The sequence below is a fragment of the Neopelma chrysocephalum genome, unplaced genomic scaffold (genome assembly GCF_003984885.1).
Source record: "Neopelma chrysocephalum unplaced genomic scaffold, ASM398488v2 Primary Assembly neopelma1_26, whole genome shotgun sequence".
Lineage (NCBI taxonomy): Eukaryota > Metazoa > Chordata > Aves > Passeriformes > Pipridae > Neopelma > Neopelma chrysocephalum.
The window spans coordinates 10,443,512-10,458,488 of record NW_020897695.1 but is presented as its reverse complement, the minus strand read 5'-3'; the positions used below and the strand labels follow the sequence as shown (position 1 = coordinate 10,458,488).

At 41.9% G+C, this 14,977-nt stretch overlaps 1 protein-coding gene across 2 annotated transcripts in view; it reads left to right on the top strand.

Moving 5' to 3' along the window:
• Positions 1 to 5,380, top strand: part of ZNRF2 (zinc and ring finger 2) — a 54,692-nt gene extending 49,312 nt beyond the window's left edge. For both annotated transcript variants that reach the window (XR_003533011.1, XM_027675505.1), the window contains exons 3-5: positions 2,842 to 2,947; positions 3,660 to 3,737; positions 4,884 to 5,380. Coding sequence is in view for 1 of the 2 variants with exons in the window: in XM_027675505.1 (XP_027531306.1) it covers positions 2,842 to 2,947; positions 3,660 to 3,717 (164 nt within the window). In the remaining variant the exon portion in view is untranslated. The remainder of the gene's footprint in view (positions 1 to 2,841; positions 2,948 to 3,659; positions 3,738 to 4,883) is intronic.
• The last annotated feature ends 9,597 nt before the right edge of the window (positions 5,381 to 14,977 follow it).

Genomic DNA, 14,977 nt, shown 5'->3' with positions numbered 1-14,977 from the left:
AGCCTGCTAATAGGTAGTGCCAAGTTACATGTGGACATTTATAGCAGTTGGGTGTTTGGTAGTCATTCCTTCAGTATTTATGCACAAGAGCCTAGCAGGATTAATAAGGTTAACACAAGAACTAGGGAATGCTGACTCCTCATTATTACAGAGGAAGAGGAGCATTGAAACCTGTTAACAAAATCTCTTCTGCAGGGGTGGCAGAACTCCACCGTGTTTCTCAGGCCCAGTCCATGCCAGCCGTCATCGGTGTTCATATCAGCTCCCTCTGGCATGACTAGGCAAAGCCCAGTGTGTGCCTGGTGGCTCATCCCAGTCGGAAAGCCAGGGAGGGCGGCAAACTGTTTGCCAGGGACTTGTGCAGTAGGGCCAGTATTGGCAAGAGGGAGAGTACAGGAATACTGGAGGGAAAATAAAAGGAGTGTCAGACACTTGCGCCAGGGCTGGTGGGAGATACAAATGTTTAAGTTGGCATCGTGCCCTAACGTTAGCCAAAGGTGCAGAACATTGTTAAATTGCTCAGCGGGAGTTCAGACCTGAGTGTTGTGCAATCTGGGGAACGCAGGATAAGCCGGACACGTACAATAGAGAATGATGAGAAAGCAGTTCACACAAGTGCTTCATTTTATGAACTGTATTTTTATCGGACAGCTTTTTAATTTCTGTTATCAAAGCTTGAGTAAATGCTTCCCTCTCAAGAGTGCTGAGGGAGCAAGGCTGGGGTTTAATACACTGAATGTATCTTAGGGCCATTTTGTTTTAGGTAGCAGTTGCTGATCTGATAAAGGGACTCCGTGGAAAAAACCTGCTTTTATTAAGTATACTTTGTGTACATGATACATGCTTGCATTATTAATGGTGCTGCTTCCTGCAACCTAACTGTGGGAAGAAGGCAGATCTGCCCATAGGACTTTTGGCAAAGTTCTTATGCAAAGAGGCGGTCTAGGAGGGTAGTGTCTGAGAGCTTCAGGCAAAGATTAATATCTCTGTAGCAGGACAATGCTGTCTGGAGAGTATGTGCCTCCTGGTGTCAGAGATTGGAATATCTTTTTATTAAAAAAACCAACCAAACCAAAACCAAAACAAAAAGTGGACAGGTAAGAGTTCTTAAAATCTTTTATATTGTTTTGTATTGTTTTAAATTACTTTGTCTCTGAAGTATCTCTAATGTTCTCAGAAGCTTACAGCTTCTGATAGAACAACAGAAGCAATTATTTTAATACAATGCCTACTAATAATATTACCACATTAAAATACATTTTTAAAATTTTCTTCATTATTTTGTTTTGAATATTCTTCTTTATAACAATTCACTTCATGTTAGATATTTTTCACACCTCCTCAGGAAGATGGCATTATATGGTGTTTTTAGCATAACCAATGAATATAGCAGAGACTGAAATAAGCACTGTTTTAGAAACCCAAGCACCTGCAAGACAACTTGCTGTCATTTAATGGAAACAATGTAGACTTAATTTCTTCTCACTTTTTTTGCTACCATGATAGCTTTGTAGTTGTCTGTCATTTTCTGTGTTTGGAAAGCCAGCGGTGAGTATTGGAGCCACTGGAGAGAACAGCATAGAATGCTGGTTTCTCAGTCATGCCTGGAAACGAGTACTCTCCATAAACAGTTGCTTTAGGTGCTTTTGGTAAAGAAGGGGAAGCTTTTCCCATGAAACTGTGGAAACTTGAACACGTGGGCTTTATTTTGCCAAGTGTGCACCTTTCTGATTGTGCCAGAGACTGCATTGCCAGCTTGGTTGCTATGTGGTCCCGTGTTGGGAGTGCTCTGTGACCTGTGTGAGGTTGTGTGTAACTGGGACTTTTAGTCTGCTTCTGGCAAACAGGGCCTTACGTGATCTGTTTTGTGTCATACTAAGGCTGAATTCTGCATCCCATGTTCTGGCTAAGAGAAGTGTCCAAGAGAGAAGGTTTTTATTAAAAATAATATGTTTTCCCAGAAACTTCTTTTTGAAAGCCAACTCTTTTGCATTCCTAGTAGCTTACTTTTTCCTCCTTTGTTAAGGGACTTGGTAATGCTGCAAAAAATTCAGTGTCTTCAGGAGTTTAGGGTCATTGGAGCCATACAGCACTGATCTTTCCCTGATGGAAATCTCTCATTCTTACAGCTAACAGTTGGATACTTTACATTGAGAAAAAGGTGGATGGGATGTAGAACTTGCTGCATGGTGACAAGAGGTGGAGGGTGTGAAATATGAGCAAGGCTGGTAAAAGAATGCCAGATGGGTAGGAGCGTAAAAAAAAACAACAAACGATAGGCTAAGTATTTAGAAGTTTGGAAGAATTTTATCTAGTTACTTACCTACAGTGCCTTGTCGAGAGAAATGTTACATTCAGGCTTGAGCTTAGCCTCCATGTTGAAAACTGAGCATAAGGAAGAAAGTACAGCTAAGAAAAACCCACTTAGCTTGAATCCTCAAAGCAGTCCTGGAGGCATTACATACCATCTGTATCAAGAACCCAGTTTCTCCAATGTTCACCTCTTGGTGTTGGCAAACACAGTGTTTGTCTACTGTGGCTGTGTCTTCAGAGCCTGTGAACGGGTTATGGATCTGCTGGCACAGTATAAACTCCAAAGGAATACTGACTGTTGGTTATGGGTACTCTTTTTCTCCATATGGGCGTCTTCCTACAGGACTTCATTTTGAGCTGCTAAGAGGTCTCTCATCATGAATCAGCTGGTGTGTCACTTTACCTTGACAGTGCTTTCTGCAGAACAAGAAATATCTTCTTCTGTAGCTGTCCTTGATGTTCTGAATAAGGAACATTTTACCTGTAGTAGTCTCTTTTTAACCATTTCACTTTGTGCTCTTTTATCAGAGGATGTGCTGAGTAAAGATGCTGGGGAGTGTGCAATATGCCTGGAAGAGCTGCAGCAAGGAGATACTATAGCACGGCTGCCTTGCCTCTGCATATATCATAAAGGGCAAGTATTCCTTGAGATGGATATAAAATATGAGAAGGTTGCATTTACTGGGTAACTCCTTAAGGGGTACTTAAAGGAGCTTTAAAACTTAGTTGCTTTTTACATTTAAAAACAAATGACAAAGAAATGACAAACAGCAGCAACCCTAAAGATGTTTTTTAAATGACATTTCTCTGCATCTTCACCATGTATTTGAAGTTATTTTTCCCTGCTATAATCTTCTCATTCTTGCAAAATCACCTATATGGGGAAGGAGTGCACATCATGGCTGAGGAGCTTAGTGTGCTTATGTTTTGTCAAATGCTAAATGGGCAGGGAGGAGGGGGAATGCTTTTTAAACCTGTTTCATATTTTGTTTTCACAAGTGTCTGTAACTACAGGAAGTAAAATGTCAATGAATTATATCAGCAAATTGATAATGTTAATAGTGAAGTAACCTGTGTATAAAAGCTGGATAGCAACTCGTAAAATGCTTCCTGAGAAAATTTTAACGCTTAGGAAATTAAGTTTTTCAACAGTGTTTAATATCTAAATATTATTGTGGTTTGGGGTTATTAATTTTTCCAATTATGTGTGTGTATGATACACTTTGTATAATATAAAATCCTACTAGTCATTGAAATTATGACAAACCAATTTATATTCATATGTTACTGCTAAATGTTTCTGATATTCATGTCAATTGTTTTCATTTTTGTTTTGTATCCAACAGCTGCATAGATGAATGGTTTGAAGTAAATCGATCTTGCCCTGAGCATCCATCAGATTAAGACAAGATTCATGTTTTTAGGTAATGTTTATTTTTAGACATGTACATTTCAACAATAAATATCTTGATTATCTGAAGTAACTTTTTATGCTATTTTTTTTTCATTTGTGAATTTGCTACTATATCTCAGAACTATAATATTAATCAGTAAGCATTGACATATATTACAATATAGGTAAAAGGTTTCTGCATCCTAACATGGCATGGTCTGAAATATTGTGTTCCAGTTTTAGTACTGGAAAGCAGCAAGTAATGGCAATTTAAAGCTTTAACCATTAACTTCTAAATAATATTTTTCCATGGAAATGAAACAAAATTAAAATAATACAATTGTGTAATTTTGGGTTGTTTCATGACTACTGGCATTTATTTCTGACACAAAGCTTTTGGAATCATATGAAAAAGTTAAAACTAGGTATTTTCAGAACTGCTTTCATGTTAATGCATTCCAGGATGTTTAAAACATATAAATAAATAAAAAACGTTGACCTGTTTCTATCCATCCCATCTCACGGAGGTTCACGTATTTCCAGCTTATGTTTTGTTTTAATGATTGCAGATTTGCAATCAGTGTCAAAAGTTTAAAGGATAGGTTTATTCTTTTTGTTGACTAGCTTGAAAACTTTATCTTACATTAAGCCCCTAAGCATTTCAAAACACACTAACAATCATCATAATTCTTAGAGACATAGAGATATCTGAAATTCTGGCTGGTGTCTGAGGGTTTGGTTTTGTTGTTCTGAGGGAAACTGAAGTCTTCATCACTGGCATTTATTTGTGCATTTATTTCATGTTGCTTCATGAGTCTGTGTTGCAGGGGTAGCAGAGAAAACCTGAAGGAAGGTATCCTGCTACAGGGATAATTGTTTTAATCTCAGGGCAGTGTTAGCCAAAATTAATAAACAAATGCATTTCCTATATTGCCCCCAACTATTGACTGTGGCAGAAACCTACATGCTGTTCATGAATGCCTTTGTCTCTGTACATGCTCATGGGTGTCTAACCTCATATTAAATTCTATTTGCTTAGTTTACAGCAGAGATGGTGATAACTAGGGGCTTAGGAAAAAGGGGAAGGAAAACACGGTGGTTGTACTCATGCTGTTTGAGTGTGTTCTGTACCGAAACAGCTGAAATGATGGTACTTTGTCTTCTGCTTTTCCAACAGCTGCTTCCACTGATCAGAAAACATAGGAGATGTGAGGTTCCCTTGCTGAACACAGCATGCCTGGCTTGAGACTTACAGTTCTTTGTGGCTGAAAAAGGCAAAGATGGACAATGACATGGAAAAAGCATTGCAGACACCAGTTACTTGCCAGTAGTGCTCAGTATACCAAACACTCATGCAAAGGACACACAGGGATTTTGAAAATGCTGCACATCCTGTAACAATCGACTCCCCACAGACATTACTGACACTATTTTGTATCGAACGCCAAAGTTCCTAATTTCAGCCTAACTTCTGGTTCTGTGAAGAAGCGAGTTATTGGACGTTTCCTACTGCCTCGAGTAGAAGCGGAGATGTTCAATACGTGCTATCTGAGACCCTTGCAGGAGGATGGCCCCGGATTTGAGTGGGAACGTTTTCACCTTCTTGTTGGCTGAAGAATAGTAAATGGCAAACTAAATAAATTCTAATAGTGTGACCTTAATTTACTGAATTCACACCCGGTTTTATGTTCTTCACTATTTTCAAGAACAGAAAACATAAACTGCTCTGCGTAGGAATATTTCAAAATTTTGTAACTAAACCTTTGTCACAATGCAGTCCAAAGAGTAAAACCAAGACAGGTAACTAATTTATATTGATCAAACTATAGAGATTGTTGAGATGTGCACATTGTATTGCTATTTAAGTAACTAAAACATCTCTTTTACTGCTTGTGAGTAAAAACTACAAAAAAAAATGCAGCAAAGCAAAATCTTACAGCTATGCAACTTTTTTTAAAATAGGAAAAAGAAAAGAATTACCAATTTTAAGTGCTGCCAGTTAAGGTAATTTGTTTAACGGGTATTTTTTTAAAGGTGTTTCAGGTAATTATTTTATTGTACTACTCTCATCTCTAGGCTGCCTCCTGAGGTGTAAATGACTAACTGCAAATGTGGGCACAGCGAGAGGTTTTTATAGGCACAGGGGAGAGAACATCGAGGTGGGATTTGTTTAATTTTTAAAACATGCGCAAGTTCATGTTTCCTTGTTTGAATGTTTTTTTGGTGGCAGGATCTGTAGTACTTTGCATCTAAACCCTTGGTCTCTTCATGTGGAGACCAGCATTTGACAGTGTGGTTTGTTTTGGTTATTGTTTCTTTTTTTAATGCATCTGCATTTGTTTAATTTATTATTATTTTGCTGTATTATATTGTTATAACCAAGGCTCCACGAAACACAGGATGTCTCTGGGTGCGTACATCAAGTAAAACTGTGTATAAATATTAGTTCCCATAAAGTATCACAGTTAAAATAAAAGAAGACAGGGAAAAAAAGACAATAAACTGGAACAGATATCAGGGCTTAGAAGCATACTTTTTATATTGAGAATTAATCGTAGTAGTTTCTGAATTTCACAGCACAGGGAAGAGTTTATGAATATCTATTAGCAACAGCATTCTTAGTGAGTTTCAATAGTTAAAATAAGTTGCACAATACTTCAAACATTTTTCTTGTACATAAATAATTCTGGTTTTCTTTTTTTTTGTTTAAGTACACATTTCTCTCTGTTGCTACTGTGATTCATATCAAAAAGGGCAAAGAACAGGAGCAACTGCTGCTATCTGGAGAACAAGTGCAGTGCGTGTTCTTAAACTCTCCCATCTCGCTTGAAGAGCAGTTCTTCCCTGGATAACATTTTCTCCTGAATGTTGCTCTGTAAAATGCCTTTGTTACGCTGCAAATCTAAAGGAGTCCAAACTAGATAATTGTCATAGTTGCCAGTGGAGTTTCTACATTTTTGGGCTTTACATCACTGGTTTCAGTGGAACCTGTAACTATGGGGCCCTGTTGTATTCTCTTTTTCAGTGGGAGCAGAATCATTTTGTCACACGTTCAATTCTGCAGTCACATCAAATGTACAGTTGTTCCCTGTAAAGAGCCCTTTCTCAATAAGAATATTTGTGTTGCCTTGTATTATCTTGGGGAAGGGAGGGAGGGGATGAGGAATTACAGCACCTGTTATACTCAAATAGTGGTGTTGCCTGCAGGCCCACTTTTTCAATGTTTTAAATTCCTGATATCTTCTGAAAGTAAAGCTTTTGCATTTGCATTGATTTAATGTTTGCTGTCGGCTTCATGCCTACAGAAACTCACCTGTAGTGATGTAAAGGGGGTAGGTAAGTGTTTTGATGTCCTGGGCTCTGAGGTCATAGATAGCCTTTGGCTTGGGGATTAAGTAGGTAAATATTATAAACATGAATCTGTTTACAACTTGAGCTCAGTTTTGGTAGTTCATGGTAGTAGCTGATTTAAAGACCCAGCCATTATCACTGTTGTCCCATGTTTAGGAACAGTGTCAGAAAAGCATGCCGCAAGCCAATGAACTGTGCATGGTTTTGCAGGCAAGAGTCCATCGCTGCTTCCATCAGCACAGTAGAGCAGCAATACCTTGGATTATTTGAGGAACTGACATGAGGTCAGCCTTAGTTTGACATTCTTGGTATTCATGAATCTCTTCTGAAAGACTATGGGGGGTTTTCTTGTATCAAAACCTGTAATAGAGACCAAGCCTAGAATGACCCTGGAAGCATGGCAGTGATACATGGGTTTGAAAACACCTGTGGAAACTCATCTAGGTAAGCTTTCTGTCACCATCAGTTGCTGATGACCATGCTGTAGGCATAGCTCTAGTCATAGGCAACACCTTCATTTTGAAAACATCCTCACAGGGGTGCTGAGTCACTGTGCTTCAGAAGGGGAAAATAAAACACCAAACAAGTCCTGTGTCTTGATCAAGGAATACCACACTTGTCCTCAAGAAGCAATAACTTATATTACGGTGCGATATGCTTCTTTGCCTGTAAATATCTTGAGATTGCCAATTCTGTGCTGTTTCAGAGTATTTTTCTGTCATCTGGCCTATATCTTCCCTAAGTATGTAAAGGTGTGAAATAATTCCCATACTCAGGTCTGCCATAAACATGCTGCTTGCCAGCAGGGGAAGAGTAGACTCGACACTGTCTTGAAATGTGAGATTTTTCTGAACTTGTAACATACCCATGTCTTTTCAGTAGCAACTTGTGTTTTGAAGTTCATAGTGGAGGTGGCTGTGAGTTGAATTGTATATAACCATATCCCTACAATACCAAGAGAGTCACACTACTGTTGGCACAGGGCACCCTTTGTCCTATCTCTTATGAGTCAGTATATTTATAATAACACCTTTTAAAGGAGGTAGCTAATTTTCTTTCAGTGTGTGCATTCAATGATGAGTTCAGTGGGATGTAAAAGCAAAAATACAAAGCACACCACAAATTTTTGGTATTTTATTTTTGGGAGGAATAAGGCCAAAACCAGATGGTCTTATTTGTAGTCAAGGTAGCTGTCATATTCAAGGTTAAGTGTACTGCGGTATCTTGAAATGGAAAACATATAGGTGATGTACAAAAACTTGAATATGTACTTGTGACCTTGGTTTTTTTCCTTGCTCCCCCTCTTTTATGATGTAAAGGGGGCTTATGACTGAATGTCAAGATTCAGACATTCATCCTACTTCCTAATGTTAGGAGCGTTGGCTTTTTAAGTCTTTCCTGAAAGGCTGGAGAGCTGATAAAATGGACTCCCAGAAAACTAAAATCTCAACAAATATGACAAAGATAATTTTTATTCAGAAATGTGGATATTTGGTGTTTCTGGATGCTTAATGTCTAATACATAAGATGTGCTTATGGATGCTTTTGGCATGCTGCCTTTTCCATGTGTGGGCTTCAGAAACTTGCTCCATTTCTTCTGTGTTCCACCAAAAGCAAGGAACTTGGCAGTTGAATATTACTATTCTCTCTACAGAAACAGCAGCAAAACACATATTGATACAAGCCATGATCTCTCTGAATTTCTGTGAATTTTAGCTGCTTTCCCACATTGAAAGAGAACATTCATGTGCAAATTTGGTATTGCTTTGTATCTTCTAATTTTGCTGGGCAGTTGGGAGTTTCCTGCTGAGAGACTTCCATATACCTGGGAATGCAGAAGTGCTACTATGGGATCTTCCAGCTCACCTTTACCAGTGGAGGATTATCTCATTTTTTGATGAGTGCTATATTTTATGATTTGCTTTCCACCCTTCCAAGCTTAAAAGTCATTTTAGTATCAATTTCTTCTCTTCTTAGCTGAAGACACGATGTATTTTAGGCCATATTCCCTCAACCTTTGGACAGGCTTTCCACTGGTATCAGCAAACATAATATAAGAGGTTGTAACTGGAAGGGGAGGCTTGTTATAGGTTTCCTACAATCCAGCCAAATATGATTTTTTCATGCAGCTTCTACTGCTTAACTTTTTGTCATTCAAAACATTCTGTGTGAGCAGGTCATGACAGAACTGTGTCCAGGATTTGTTTCCTGAATGTAAAACTCTTGATGTTTCTGTTTCCATATAAATTAACCTGCTTGTAAAATCAAGTTGAAGATATTGTAGCCTGTTGGGGGTTAAAAAATCCAACCCAGTCCTTACTCTCAGATTGCATTTGGTTATCTTACTACACATTGTAGGCTAGCTTCCCAAGCTGCTGCATTGTGTTCTGTAAAGTCATGTCTCAATTACTACATCAGAGCTGATGATGGGATAAGCTGTAAAATGACCTCACTGTGGGGCATTATTAGTTGTTGAAGACTTGCTCAGGTAAACTACTGTAGGAATATCCTGCACCTGAAAAAGGTTGGACTTCATTCTGGTTTTGATCTAATAAGTTGCCAGTATACAAGAAGTAGAAGGCAGCCAGCCCACTAGCTGATCTTTCTGGCAGCTTTTAATCTATGTGTGTTTGTCTGAGAGACTTTTGCCCTTGGGTGTGCTTTGGCAAAGATTTTGCAACAATAAATAGGATTTGCTCGATTCTGGCAGAATTTCAAGTGTAAGTGACCCGACATTGCAGGAACATAATCTGTTGCTGAACCCTGTTCCTCTTGTTTTTCCCTCAAATCTGTCCCTTTTATTGCTAATTTGTTCTATTTAATAGTAAATACATCTCAACATGACTGGTCACAAGCTCTCAAGGTGTGAAATGCTAAGAGGAAGAGACATCAAAGCTTGATTCTGTGCTCTACTTGTATATATTAAGATGAAGCCTGGAGTATTCGTTACCATACAGTCAAGAATTCTCCCTAGTGATATTGCCAAAACTCTGTTACTTTCAAGGAAGAAGGGAGGTGGCTTAGCTGTAGAGGGGATGCTTTAATGAACTACTTAAGAACTACTTGTAACAAAGTTTAAAAGCTGCAATGTCACACTGACACAGTGGTGATCCAACATTAACCTTATCACTTGATTGTGAATCTCATTCTGGCTCTTCCTAGCCTTTGGCAGGTGCCTGCTGGTAGGGAGCAGAGTGTGCATTCCCTTTTTTATATGCCTCTTCCTACAGAGCTAACCCTGCCCACAGCAAGTTAGAGGGAACTCTGTGCTGGCTTCTGAAATGCCACCCGTATGTGCAGTGGTAATGGACAAGATATCTTCCTTCGTTACCCAGAGCAGAAATTGGAATGTAATTTGCAATGTCTAATGTAAAACATGTTTGTTTGTTTTGTTCGGGTTTTTTTAATTGAGCAGTATGATTGCAAGTTGACTTAAGTTGTTCTAAGGTACTCTTTTCAGTGGTTTGCCAGTACATAATCATGAATGAAAATATTTTTTTATTGATTTTTAGGTTGTATGTTTAACATTCCATTCATGTAAAATATGTACAAATATATGTAATAAATCTTTTGAAGCACAGTTTTCCTCACACTTTCAGGTGGTGGTTTTTGGGATCTTTTTTTAGTATTAGTAAAAGAGGCGCTGCTGTGGGACAGAGCTTCTGTATGTCTGTGCTGGAGACTGAGCTGAAGCAGAGGAAGGAAAAACAATGCATGGTGTAGAGTCACAGCTAGAAAAGCAGCTTGGTATCTCACCTGTCTGCAGTCCTGCGGGTAGGAGTGCAGACCCTCTGGGCCAGCCTCTGGCCCCTCCAAATCCCTCTCAGTCTTCACCTATCCTGCAAGCAGTGACGTGACAGGCATGTATCCATCTGGCCAAGGACAGTCTCAACAGAACAGACCTGATGTAGCTCCTATTTGCCTGGGGTGACTGGAGGCAAGATGTCTCTGGTTGATGTGTCTTCTGTTGATCTTCAGCAGATATGATGGCCTTCAAGGTTAGCATACATTAGAGCTGCCAGGTCTGAAGGTGGGGAAACTTATGGGTGGTTTCAAAAGAGAAAAAAAAGAGTGGGAGGAAGAGGGTAGCAAACAGCCCTTTCTCATCACCTAAGGTCTGGGAAGATCTGTCAGCATCAAAGTAGCTTAATACACTGCTCTTTCCTTCAGTTTCCTCCACCCAAATACCACTCTCACTTCCTCCCAAAACACTTCACAGTTTCCTCTTTAAAACTGACTCCCTGCCAGCTTACCCATGGCTGGGCAGTGCATGGATTTCTTTGTCCCCGATGGTCACCCAGACTCTCCTGTCTGTCCCTAAACAGTTGGGAGGAGCCTACTATAACAGGCTCCCGCAGAGACATGGTGCTGGAGGAGGAAATTTTTGCCCAGAGCCACTGAGGACTTCAAATCGTTCTCTCTGGCAAGGGCGGAGCTCTGCTGTGGCAACTGCTTGGAAACTTTCTGCCGGGGCAGCGGCTGCAGCTACCCAACAAGTCGGGTTGCCTCCAGTGCTGCCTGCAGCAGGGAGCTGTGGGTGTGAGAGACCTGGCCAGCTGCGCTATCACTCCAGATCTTCCTGCCTGCCCTGGCACCAGCTGAGGACCTGCAGCCCTTGTGTACATGAGATGAGGACAGGAGTACAGATGAGCCATGTGGTTTTAGATAGCATACAGTGTAAGTCTCATGCGGAGAGAGTGAGATTTTAACACCTCTCCACCTACATTAGTTGTGAATGGATCTGCGGGTGCTTTTAACAAAACGAAAGCACATTTCACCAAGGTTATGTGGAGAACATGGGAGAAAATGAAAGCAGGGAAATGCCGCCTCCTACGTTGGTGTGTTCTATCCCAACCCAACAGGATGCTGGTCCCAGCCAGGGGGATTGTCAGTGATGCGTGGATTTATGGCTCAGGTTTCTCCAAGGCTGGGTGTCCATCCTTGCTTGCTCCACTTCTGAGATAAGCCTTTTGGTGTGGCTGGGGGTAGCGGAATCCATTGCTAGAGCACAGTGACAATTGGACCATCACAATTCTCCCTGTGGGAGATGATAGTTTTAATGCATGAATTATTCAGATCTGCACTGAGAGACAGTTGCATGTAATTATTGAGGAACATGTTTGTATCTCTTGTTAGTGTAACTTTTTTTCCACCACCCCAACCTCCCCACCCTGATCGCCTTCTGGAAAGCCTGAATCCCTTCACTGCCAGTAATTTCTGTGTTTTTCTCCTCAGTCTTGAGCTGTATTATGGAAGAAATTGATAACCAGTTAGAGCCGAGTTTGGCTTTGCATCAGGAAAATCTGCTGGAAATCATTCTAGTTCAGTAGGTACAGGATTTCATGTGTGAAATTTAAATTAGTGGCATCTGTTGGTATCATATCCTACCTTCCTGGCTATGGTTGGGACGTGGGATATGCCACCTCTGCCCCAAGTTGCTTGCCCTGCAGGGTGAACTGGGATGCTGTGCTGGCCCCAGGCTGTTCCTGGGAACTGTCAGCAATAGATAGTGATGTTGCACGTGTGTGTGTGTGTGTGTCTAACCCCAGCTACCACATGCTGTTGTTTGTCCACATCCACTTCTGGATGCTGCACTGCTTTCAGCAGGAAGGGGAACACAATACACAGCCTGCGGCAAAGAGAGCAGGGAGGGGGTGAGAGTCCCCTGCAGCAACTAGAGCTGAACGGGGAAGTTTTCTCCCCTTGGCTTTTGAGTGCACTGTGCTGGAAGGTCTCGTTCTCCTTCTGAGGCTATGACACCTGAGCACTGTCTGTGCCTGGGGAGGTGCAGGCTGGAGCCTGCTGGTCTCTGCAAACATCCCCTCTGTGTGTTTATTGAGTAGAGGAGGTTCCCAGCTCCTTCCACCCTGCAGGGAGAGGGATGTCTGTGTCCAAAAAAGCCAAACAAGGCCGTGAGTACATTGCTCGTGAGGTGCTGTGCAGCTTGTGCCTGCTGTCTCCTCACCAGCCAGCCACTGGACAACAAGGAGCCTTAGTAAAAGCCAAGTGAGATGGAGTTTTCCAGTCCTCATTTAATAAAGCATCTGTTTTCTGAGGGGGATGAGATCTGGGATGCATGGGGGCAGGGAGGAGGATTTGACATAAATAAATAATTGCATAAAACCCATCCTCAGTTGACGCAAGATGACTCACTCCTCGTAAAGGCAGGAGCGTAGAGAAGGCAGATCACAAGCACAGGGACGTGTCCTCAGCTGAGCTCGGTGGAAACTGCAGGTGCTTGGTCCCTCTGCATTTGGCCCGTTATCTTTTGAGTCATGTTTTGTGCTAAGCTTCTGCCCTACTTTCGTTTTCACCCTGTTTACAGATTTCTTTGTTTGAACATGCGTTTAAATTTTAACAAAACCTCCCTCCCCGCCCTTCCCGTCCTAGTTGCTTCTTTAAGCCAGCTTCAAACAGCAGGAAAAGCAAATAAACCACCAAGCCTCTGCCCGCATGCCATCGGCTTTGTCACTGAGGAGAATAGCCACCATGGGGCTGCTTCCCCATCTGGTGGTGGGGTTTCCTCACTTGATTCCTGCCTCAGCGGACCCAGGTGTCTTCTAAAGGGAGCAGTTTTCCTCTTCACAAGTCACCCAGGTCAGGATGAACATCTGCTAAACTGAGGATTAAAGAATCTGGCAGGTAATGGGAACATGAAAGCTTGACAGCTTCATTTGCTCCAGTCTGTGAGGTCCAACTCTCCTGGCTTGGAAGGCTTTAGCAGATAATTAAGTTGCTGCCTTCAGTGTATCAGATGAATACCCAGATGCAAGAGGTTGGGCATAATTTATTTGTTTGCAAAGGGTTTGCTGGAGCTGGAGCTCCAGCTCTCTGCCCCATGGGAGCAAAGGGGATGCTTCCACACCAGGGCTGGTTTGTTCTTGGGCACAGCCACTTGCTCCAGTGGTGGAAGTGGCCCATTAGCTGTGCCATCGGCAGCCACCTCATGAGCCAGCCTACCTGTGCTGGGGGCTGGGATAGGGAAGCATGGCACCTGTCTCAAGGTGCTCAAATCCAGGCTCACCTGCACTGCACAAAGCGCAGCCTCCTGGGACTGTTGGGAGCCCCTCTGTCAGCAGCCCTGGTGCCAGCCGTGGCTGCAGGCCCTATACATGGCAAGAATTTATGTATTGCCACCATAATGGGTTGCTTGACCCCTGCAGACACTGACCTCAGGTGGGTGAGGTGGCATCAGCCCTGCCCGAAATGTGCTGCTTGCCAGTGGAGTCACCTCAGGGACTCCCAGTTTTCACAGGAGTACAAGGGCACAGGACATCTTCTGCTTTCCCAGTATAAAGCAATGGCTGTAGTTTTTGCCCCTGGCTGAATAAGACCAGTTCTTATTCCTCAACCTGCCTGCAGTGATCTCTCATGCCTTGATGCTTCTGAAGCTGCTGTTTGCTCTGAAACATCATCCCTGCTTTCACGTCCCCCTGTGTACCTGAGGGCAGTTATTTCAAACCTTTGCAGTTCATGCTCTCAGCTCTCCTTTACCTCTGGGAGTGGAGAATGAACACTGGCTAACCTGGCACTGCCAAGCTTTGCAGGGTATTCAAACAGCAATTTCCGAGGGTGAAAGGGCAGACTCCCCAGTACCTGTGGTGCTCCCTGCATCCTCTCAGTTTGTCCCCCCTCGGAGAAATGAGGAAGGACTTGCCACTATTGCTATTTTGTGTTTTTAGAAGCCTCACCTATCCCACAGAGCAACTGAGATCCCTCAGCAAGCAAGCAGAAACCACCTTCTGTGAGTAAACTTGGAGTCCTCGAGTGCAGCAGACAGTTCCCAGCCTGGCCTCCATTTTCATCTAGCACAATCCTGCCATTTTGTTTCTACCTACTAAAGCAGCAGTCAAGACCTTTGCATACAGCTGTAGCTTTTTCCTGCTGAGATTACTTGTTGCATCAGCTGAAAACTGAGCA